General features: G+C 39.1%; 1 protein-coding gene across 1 annotated transcript; it reads left to right on the forward strand.

Moving 5' to 3' along the window:
• The first annotated feature begins 8,988 nt into the window (after positions 1-8,988).
• LOC125837430 (uncharacterized) lies at positions 8,989-9,973 on the forward strand. The gene is made up of 2 exons (XM_049516554.1): positions 8,989-9,290; positions 9,676-9,973. The coding sequence occupies exons 1-2, from the start codon at positions 8,989-8,991 to the stop codon at positions 9,971-9,973; spliced, it is 600 nt and encodes a 199-aa protein (XP_049372511.1).
• Positions 9,974-10,417: the final 444 nt, after the last annotated feature.

Genomic DNA, 10,417 nt, shown 5'->3' on the forward strand with positions numbered 1-10,417 from the left:
AATTCTAAGTATGGGGAGCTATTTTATAACTCTAAACCACGCATCAAATTTTTAAAACTCTTACGTAAGGCTCTAGTTTTACCTACTAATTTTTTTTTGGGTGTTACATTATCTCCCCTTGGGAACATTCGTCCTCGAATGACGATCTAGACACCTTACAAAATTAAAGACTCAAGATTAGCAACCCAACATGCATGAGATATCAAAATAATACACCACTTAAAGGAGGAAACTTCAACTCTATCTCAACATAATCAATGCAATAAAAAGGAAGTAGGAATTACATCTATCAACCCAATATGCATGAAATTCAATAATTCTCATGTTCATAGGAGGTTCTACCTTCTCCAACAAAAGCATGCTCATCACAACATTATGGAGCCAATATGCCATCTCATAAAACATAATATAACATTTTCATCAATTCATTTCATGAAGTCAAATATGCAACATCATATTCAAATGCACAACAACATGCAAAACACAATTCATGAAAATAACTCATTCATCACTAAGCATGATTTTTTCTCAAGAACATGCATAATCATAAGTAAATCATGGAAAACACATATATCACACATGACTCCCAAAACTAGGTACTCAAGAGGAACTACTTACCTCAAGCTTGAATAGGAGTAGAAGGAAAAAATGAGGATAGCGGGACTTCATATCGGCCTTGGCCTCCCATGTAGCACCTTCAACTAAATAGTTCCTCCATAAAACCTTTACGAAAGCTACTTCTTTATTTCTCAACCTTTTAACTTGTCGGTCTAAAATCTCTACCGGAATCTCTTCATAAGAAAGACTCTCATCAACTCCCATACCTTCTAAAGGAATGATGGATACCGGATCTCCAATGCACTTCTTATGCATGGAAACATGAAACACCGGGTGAACCGAAGCCAACTCATTCAGTAAGTCTAACTCATATGCAACTTTCCCAACACGTTTTAAGATTTGATATGGGCCTACATACCGGGGACTAAATTTCCCTTTCTTGCTAAACCTCATCACACCATTCATAGGTGAGTTTTTCAAATAGACCCAATCATTAACTTCAAATTCTAGATCCCTTCTTCTAACATCGGCATAAGACTTTTGCTGACTTTGGGTCGTCTTCTACCTCTCTTTAATGAGTCAAACTTTTTTAATGGCCTCATAAACTAACTCGAGACCAATTAGAGCAATTTTCCCTACTTCAAACCAACCAACCGGAGACCTACATCTCCTACCATACAAGGCTTCAAAAGGAGCCATGGCAATACTTGAGTGGTAATTATTATTGTAGGCAAACTCTATTAACGGTATATGGTCATCCCAATTATCCTTGAAGTCTATAACACATGCCCTCAACATATATTCTAAGGTTTGGATGGTACGTTCCGTTTGACCATCGGTTTTGGGATGAAAAGTCGTGCTAAGCTTAACCTTAGTACCAAGCCCTTTTTGGAATGCCTTCCAAAAGTGTGAAGTAAATTGGGTACCCCTATCCGAAATAATAGATAAAGGAACTCCATGCAACTTCACTATCTCCTTGATGTACAACTTGACATAGTCTTCCACCGAAAATGAAACTTTGACGGGAATAAAGTGGGCTGATTTTGTCAATCTATCCACGATGACCCAAATAGAATCATGTTTCCTTCCAGTACGGGGCAAACCCACAACAAAATCCATATTCACATCCTCCCATTTCCAAGTGGGGATATCTATATCTTGGGACAAACCTCCGAGTCTTTGGTGCTCGACTTTAACTTGTTGACAATTCGGACACTTGGCCACAAAACCCGCTATATTTTTCTTCATACCATTCCACCATTAGACTTCCTATAGATCGCGGTACATCTTGGTGGCTCCCGGATGAATATAATACCTAGAACCATGAGCCTCTTCTAGAATTCTCTTTCAAACCATCAACATCCGAAATACATAACCGACCTTGGTACCTAAGCACCCTATCTCCCCTTGGGAGAAAGCCTCAACAGACTTTTTGAGTACCAATTCCTTCAACTCAACTAAAATTGGATCAACGTCTTGCTTGGACTTGACATCCACTACAAAGAATGATTCGGAACCATTGTGGACCGTGACACCACCCTTGGTGGAATCCATAGTTGGACACATAACCGGGCTAACCTATGTACCTCACGAACTAACTCCTTCTTCTCATCCTCTACACGGGCCATACTACCCATTGACAATCGACTTAGGGCATCCACAACTACATTGGATTTGCCGGGGTGGTAAAGGACACTCATGTCATAATCCTTCAAAAGTTCTAACCACCTTCTTTGTCAGAGATTCAAGTCTTTTTGGCTAAACACATATTGAAGACTCTTGTGATCAGTGAACACATCAACATGCACCCTATAAAGATAGTGCCTCCATATTTTTAATGTTCAGTGACGTTAGTAGAGATCGACGAACGGGACTGATATAAAAAGGCCAAGAGTCTTTTTATATTCAAAAACCAATATCTTTAAAATCTGAGATCTTTTTTTATTCCTTTTTCATGTATTTTGCATTGTGAGCCTTGAGCATATTGAAGGTGCTGGGAGTGAATTTGCTTGGAGTTTATGTCAACCCAACCCCGATACCTCATTTTCTTCATTATTATCGATTTTAAGGTTGGTGTTTCAACTTCCTGTTAATGATTTTGTGTTTTGAATGCATATAGGGTGTGGGCTTCAGCCCTTTAACTGTGTTTAAGTGCTTTATTTTTATGGGTAGCATCATATTGTTGGAATTTAACTTTGCCCTTCTGATCTTAATTGTGAAAACCTATAAAATTGATTAATTGTGTTTGTGTTGGTTGAACTGCTAATCTAAGTTTATAATTTTGTTGGGTCTGTACCTAATTTAATGTGAGAGAAGTCTGAGAAGCTCAGTGGTGACTACTTTCTTAAGGGAAAATTGTCAATTAGTGCAATGCTTAGTGATAAGTGGGGGAAATCTGAGTACCCATAGGTAGAAAATCATCTAGGTGGATTGTAATGTTGGGGGAAACTAGTATTTGTTGTGCATGTTGGTTTTACTGTGAAAATTTAGCACTGGGCTAAAACTTCATGTTTGGTGAGCTTGTCTTAGTTCAGCAAAGAAGTTAGGTGAATCATCGAGTAAGACCCAGCTCGCCTTCTTGAGCACGCACATGGCCTTGGGTACTTTTCCATTCAGTGGGCTTGTCTTAGTCCACCGAACCCACTTAGTGAATCATCAAGTGGGAGAGAATATCACCCTTGATGCTTGTTACTTTCCCTTTTGCATTGACAGTTTCTGCACACTTATCTTAGCTCGCCAAAACTAACTCGGCTATTCGTCGAGTTGGCATTGACTCTGCTTTGTGTGCCCGAGCCCTGAATATATTGATACTGTTTGATTTGACGAGCTCGCCGATCCTGTTTGGTGCATCATCTTCCCGTTAGGCGAGCCTCAGACATATTTGTGAAACTTGTTTCAATTCGCGTACGATTTCAACTAAACTTCACGAACACATTGTTTGAATTTATGCTTTACAGTTAATGGCTAGAACAACATACAAGCAAATAGTGTCTTCCGTCACAGAGTCAAATAGAGAACCCTCTCCTCCACTGAAAAACATTAGGGAATAACAATAGATATGGCTTTGGAGGCTTCCCAACATCGACAAACTACCACCCTACAACCATCCTCCCAAGATAGGGGACAACCTAGCGTGGTGATGAAAATGACATAAGTTAGATCCAAGATGGTGTAACCCTCGTCTACACAGGCATCGACTTCCAGAGTCTTTCAGGTTATATCTCTAAGAGCCTTGAATAGGCTCAAAACTGAAGGAGAATGAACTATTCTTGAGGAGAGAAGACTCTCCATTGATAGAGTAATGAGAGACTACGCATCCATCTGGTATACCATTCAATTCCATCGGTTCGAAGGCTTTACCAGGGCACAAGGAACCCTTATATCCCTTCTTGGGTGAGGGATTTTTATGGGGCTTACACTCAGGCCCTCCTAAAGAAGCAAAAGGGCACAGTCTGGAAACCACTTGAAGAAGTGTAACTACAGGGAATGAAAGTCCGATATGATGCAGGAGCCATCAACACCACATTATACATGCCAACCTTTGAATCTTATCTATGTTCACTCCGAATGTGGAATGATTTGGATTATGTGAAGGGTTGGCTATCACCCTGGATCTCTGATTCTTCTCCTTCTTAGATGGCTGATGATGCTAGGATTGAGAATAATGATTTAAATGTTGTGTTTGGATAATGGTTTGGCTTCATCATCATCAGCAACCTGATGCCATCCCAAAATGAGTCTGTTATTTGCCATGACAAGGAAATATTGGTTGGCACCATCATTGATTATGAGCACATACATGTTGGCACTATTATAGTTGATGAGATGCTAATGAGGGCAAGATAGGAGAACATATCACTCCCTTTTCCAGTTTTGATCACACAATTATGTAAGAGGGCAGGAGTCCCTTTTTGGCCTGACAGAGGATCGAGGTAGAGTGTATGAGAGATGATGCATCTTGAGGAAATCACCACCCCAAGACTCCACTCTAGTGGTTGACCCAACTACCTGGCAACTGAAAGTAGAACACCTGCTCCTTCTGTGGATTAGGCAGGTATTTCCAAGCCTTCCTCTATTGCTGGATCTTCTGATGATGCTTCTGTACAACCTTCTGCTACTGCCACTGCCACTGTGAGGCCTTCCTTCCTCCTGTTTCCCATCCCCCTTGACCCAATATTTGATATACTAGATGGGAGCCTTGTTCAGTTTGCTAATGTGAAAGATTCTCGAGTTGATAAGGACTTGCCCCAGCTCATTGACCAGGCCATTCAGAAGTCCCTAGCACCTATGATTAAGAGAGTGAACAAGTGCGAAGGGATGATAGAGAGCCATAATTTGAGGCTTGATGAGTTGACTGTGAGGGTTGAGGATCTAGAAGAGATTGGGGGTAGATCTAGTGTTGTTGATACCCTGAAGAAGAAGGTGGCTAATTTGAGAGTGGAGGTGGTCCAAATACAGTATATGGACATCTCCACACTTTGGGGAGAGGTTCCCCTTCCCGATGTGACTGAGATGCCTAGTGTTGTGCCTCTCGCTACTGTGCTTAGAGCTGCTGTAGTTGTTGATGCAGAGGATGAGGATGATAGTGATGGCAATGAGTTGGCCGAGGAGGCTGACAAGGAGAAGCTGAGAAATGAGGAGCACATGATTGCTGAGACACTGATCGAGTTGCAGGAGACCGATGAGGTCATTCTTCAAGATGCACTGCAGAGATCTCGCTCATGTCGAGTCTAGTGGAGTCACTCCAGACTCTACCACACTTTCGGTTGTTGAGACGGGCATTGATTCCCCAGTTGTACCTCCCATGCTACCTCCTGTGATCCTATTAGCGAGCATCGATGCCCCCTTGAGGCGTCTCCACACAAGACTATAGATGAGAGTGCTCCATAGGAATAGCTTGTTAGAGAGACCCTTTCTCCATCCTCTCAGTATTTTATTTGTTTTACATTGAGGACACTACATTCTAGTTTTGTAGGGTAAGGGCTTTTGTGCTAATATTCCTCTTTTTGCTTGTTATTTTGTTATTTTGTATTTTGAACAATTGTAGTTATTGATTGTTTTATATTAGAGTGCTCTTTTGAGTAATTGTTTGTATTTTTAGTTCTATCTTATACTCTCTTAATGTTGCAATTCTTGTGAGTTCAAATCATGAAATTCTTGAAGTTTTCATTGATAACAATTTGAGAATAAATTTTGATCAATATCGATGTCTTGAATAGTACTCATGATGAACATAATGTGTAGTGTTGGTGTTGCGAGAACGAAATAAATGTGGTCACACCTTTAAGTGATCTCTTTGAATCTTTTATTGACTAGCTACATCTTGATGTGAGCCTTGTAATGAACTTCACATATACGCTTTTAATCTTTTTTGCGATGTCCTAAATGAGTGTATTTCAAAGTTCAATGTGTGGTAAGGTTTTACTTGAAAGTATGCATGTGGAGTCCTATAATTTGCCTTGTTAGTCCAATTGTGTGAATCTTGTTGAATGTGGGACATGATCTTTAGCGAAAATTCAACGAGGGAACAAAATTTTCCATAAAGCTCTTTGTGACTACCTTGTAAGGGTGTGAATCCATGTTGGCACCAATTGAGCCTTACTTATTTGTTAACAACCAAAAGAAGCCTCTTGAGTCAAATTATCCCTAACTTATTACAAAAAACTAGTTTTGAGGCATTGCGATGTTTGAATAGCCAACTTATGCCAAAAGCCTAAGTTGGGGTTGTTGAAAGGAATGATGAATGAAATTCGAGTGAAGGGCAAAAGGAAGAAGAAATGAGACTCAAATATGAAAGGTTTACAAAAAGAAGGAACCCCTACTTATAAAATAAATAAAAAATTTGGGTGTTTTATCATCATTGTGATGGAAACCGATTGGAAAATGAAGATGAAAAAGAGGAGTGAGTGAAGTAAAGAGGGATTCAAAATAACATGAGTGGGAAACCAAGATTTGAGTTCTCAAATGAAAAAGAAGAAAAAGAACTTGAGAAGAGGTGATGATGATTGCAACAATGCTTTGAAAAGGGTATAAGCCACCTGTAACACCTCAGATTTGAAAAAGGGCTAAAAAGGGTAAACAAGAAAGTCCACAAATCCAAAATGGACCATGGACCCTTCACGGCACCCTAGATGGGCCGTGTAGGGGTCCATGGCCCGTTAAGGGCGTTGTGAGACCATCTAGGACTGCCCTTGGCAGGAGTCACCTAGACGGCCCGTGGTGACTTGGATGGCTCATCTAGGGGTCCATACAAGTCACACAAAAAGTGGGGTTGCACCAAAGGGTACTGTGAAGAACCAAAAACGTCTAGATGGTCCGTGGTGCTTTAGACGACCCGTGAAGCCCCTTGTGGGAAGCACTTTATCAGTAATAAGTTAAGGTTATTTTGGTATTTTTCCAATTATTTTAACTCAGTACTATGTCGTTTAACCTTCTACCTTAGGCCCTATATAAATAATTTTACCCCCAAAATCACCCAACTAAATTCATTCTCTTAAATTCCCAAAAGTTGATAAAGTTCATCCTTTCAAATATTTTTCTCTCTAAGGAAGAAGAAGAAGTCTAGGGTTTCAATATCAAGTCTTCAATCCACCATATCTTTTAAGCTTTGAACTCCAAGGTTTGATAGTCTTCACCTATATAGCTCTTTCCTCCATAGGGTTCCTAAAATCCCCATTTTTGTAAAGATAGATTCCCCAATCAAATTAGGACTTTTATTCAATCGCCATGAGCTGCTTTCAATGTTAATCCAATTGATTATTTTATGTCTTCTTATGTATGAATTGAATTAATTGCATTCTTTAATTTGAATCCCCCATGAACCCTTGCATAACCCATGTTTTATAAACTATGATGATACAATGTGGGTGTTGAACTATGAAAGATGAATTTATGAAGATATGCATGTTCTTTGTGAAATTGATGAAAATGATTTAAGTTGACTTGAGAGAAAAGAATCAATGCTGTTGTTGTGAAAGTATTTCTCACATACTACTCAATAGATGAATGTGAAAGGATTTTCTCACATAAAGGATTCTTAGAGTTGAAAGGTTTTCTCAACTAAACTTTGAATCAAAATTTAGGAGCTATTCTAATGAAACCTAACTTGGATTGGCTCTAATGTGCCTTCCATAGAAGATAAGGCAAGCTATGATTACCCATTTCTCTTAATGATAAGGCAAGTAAAGACTAATGACTATTCCATGTGATTTATGCTTAGCACCAAGAGGATGTTGAGATGGAAGCTCTCCCATAACATGAGGCTGGGTTTTTGGTAGCAATCTTTTTATCCCATAACTATGTTCCACCATGGGATGATTTTCTTAGATAGACATTAGCTAGTGGATCCACTTTAGCTAGAAGTTTATGGTTCTTACCTTGGCAAGTAAGGACATCTCTTTTTCGGTGTCGGATAGATGCCGGATTCCTTATTATAGCTCTCATGATCTATATGACGGTTAATGGCTACTTCCTACAATAATGAACTATTGTTACTTCTAGAAGTATCTCACATGTGTTAGAAAGATTATTTTTACTTGCATTAACCATGATCACGATTATTCTTGTAACCTTTTATCTTATGTTTTAACTGGGTCTTTGCATGTCATGAAAAGTCCTTTTAGCATGATTTTATAACTCTTATGCATTACTATCATGCTTAGTACATTCTTTGTACTAGCACATACTCTTTCCTACATTATTTTAGTAATGTAGGGTCTGATGCTCCTATTCCACATCCTCGTGGCTAATGATTACCTTAGCAGCTTTGAAGATTGATCGTTTGTCATGTTCTGATGACCAAACTCTTTATTGCTTATTGTCTTTACTTTCAGATGTTATATGTGATGTATAAGTTACTTCCCAATTACTCTTTGTTGTAATAGATGGCTTTGATACTATGTTAGACTTTCGCTACGTTTCGTTAAACTCTTTGATATAAAATAGTTTTTTGAACTCTTTCAATTCTATTGTCTTGTATGATGTATGCTAAGTGTTTTGTATAGGGCCTCTCAAGGTCCTATATGCCATGTAACGTCTAGGGTGTACTTTGGGTCATGAAAACTTGGTATTCATAGCACAAGGTTTAAAAAGGTCCTAGGATGTCTCATAAGCCACGTCAAGTAGAGCCTTGTTCATGAGTGTAAATCGTGCAACATTTATTAATAAGAAGCTATAAGATGATTAGGAAACATAACTTCTTTCATTACTCTAAGTTGTGTGATAGTGTCTGACTCTATATGTCCTTTCTCCTAATCCCTATCAGACACTTTTCAGGATATTGCCCCTCGAAGAGCATACGTTAGGAGGAATGCGAATGAGAATGTGGAACAAGAAGCTCCTCCTCAAGCTCCTCAAATTCCAATAGACCCTTTGGCCTAGCAAGTAACTAATGCGGAGTTTAGAGCTGCTTTTCAAGTATTGGCCCAAGCCATGACGACTCAAACTAATAGGGAGATTGTGGTCCCCATTAACCCAAATGCGGGTACAACGACAACTAGAGTGAGGGACTTCACCAGAATGAATCCTCCAGAGTTTCATGGTTCAAAGGTTGAGAAAGATCCACAAAAGTTCACTAATGAACTGTATAAAGTGTTGATGATCATGGGAGTGACTCCGGTGGAAAAGGCAGAATTTGCTGCCTATCAACTTAAAGGTGTTTCTCAAGTTTGGTTCAACCAATTGAAAGAAGAGAGGGGGTTGATGCGGGTCCTTTTAATTGGGAAAAGTTTAAGGTTTCTTTCCTTGATAGGTTCTTTCCCCTTGAGATGAGGGAGACAAAAATACTTGAACTCATAAACCTTCATCAAGGAAACATGAGCGTGAAAGAATATGATTAGAGGTTAACACAATTGTCTAGATATGCTCCTACTATGATTGCTGACCCTAGGGCAAGGATGAGTAAGATCGTTTTGGGAGTGTATGAGATGGTAGTAAAAAATGTTGTACCTCCATGCTCATCAATGATATGGAAATTTATCATCTAGTGGTTCATGCTCAACAAATAGAAGAAAAGAAACTTACGAAAAGATCTAGGGAGACAAAGAAGGCAAGGACCGGAGATGGTGACTTTTCACGTTCAAGGTCTGCTGGTCATGGTCATTCTAAGTTTTGACAAAGGTTTTCCGGTCAATGTTCCTCAAATTCTCGTCCTAGATTCAACAAAGATATGGTATCTAACCCTAAACCTCAAGGAGAAAATGGTGGTGGATTTTCATTGTCTACTTGTGCTAAATGTGGAAAGAAGCATGAGGGTAAATGCTTAGCTGATACAGATGGTTGCTTTGGTTGTGGTAAGTGTTGCCACAAGATAAGGGATTTTCCATCACTTATGGCTAAGGGAAGAGAAGGTAGGCAAGCTCTGCCTAGTTGTTCGGGTTCAAGTTCTCCAAAACAAAACAAATTCTATGCACTCTAGACTCATCATGAGCAAGAGGGTTCTCCCGATGTGGTCACCATTATGTTTAAAGTCTTTCATCTTGATGTTTATGATTTTATTGATCCCGGTGCTACCTTGTCTTTTTTGATGCCATATGTGGTTATGAAGTTTGATATTCTTTCGGATGTGTTAATAGACCCTTTTTTTGTTTCTTCTCCTATTGGTAAATCTATTGTGGCTAAGATAGTCTATAGAAATTGTTCTGTCTCCTTATCCAATAGAGTCACTCATGTTGATCTTATTGAGATTGATATGATAGATTTTGATGTTAATCTTGGTATGGATTGGTTGCATTCTTGTTATTCTTCTATTGATTGTAGAACTCGAGTGATAAATTTTCAGTTTCCAAATGAGCGTATAGTAGTGGGAAGGGTGAATTTCTATGTCGAAAGGTCAGCTTTTTTTAAAGCTAGAGAGATGATT

This window comes from Solanum verrucosum, unplaced genomic scaffold (genome assembly GCF_900185275.1).
Source record: "Solanum verrucosum unplaced genomic scaffold, falcon-dt-bn FXZP01000147.1, whole genome shotgun sequence".
In the NCBI taxonomy this organism is placed as follows: domain Eukaryota; kingdom Viridiplantae; phylum Streptophyta; class Magnoliopsida; order Solanales; family Solanaceae; genus Solanum; species Solanum verrucosum.

What these genes read in the sequence shown, in the direction of transcription:
- LOC125837430 (XM_049516554.1), top strand. Translation starts at nt 8,989, where the DNA reads ATGACGACTCAAACTAATAGGGAGATTGTGGTCCCCATTAACCCAAAT. An exon ending in TTAATTGGGAAAAGTTTAAG is followed by an intron (nt 9,291 to 9,675) that starts GTTTCTTTCCTT and finishes GTTTTGACAAAG; the next exon opens with GTTTTCCGGTCAATGTTCCT.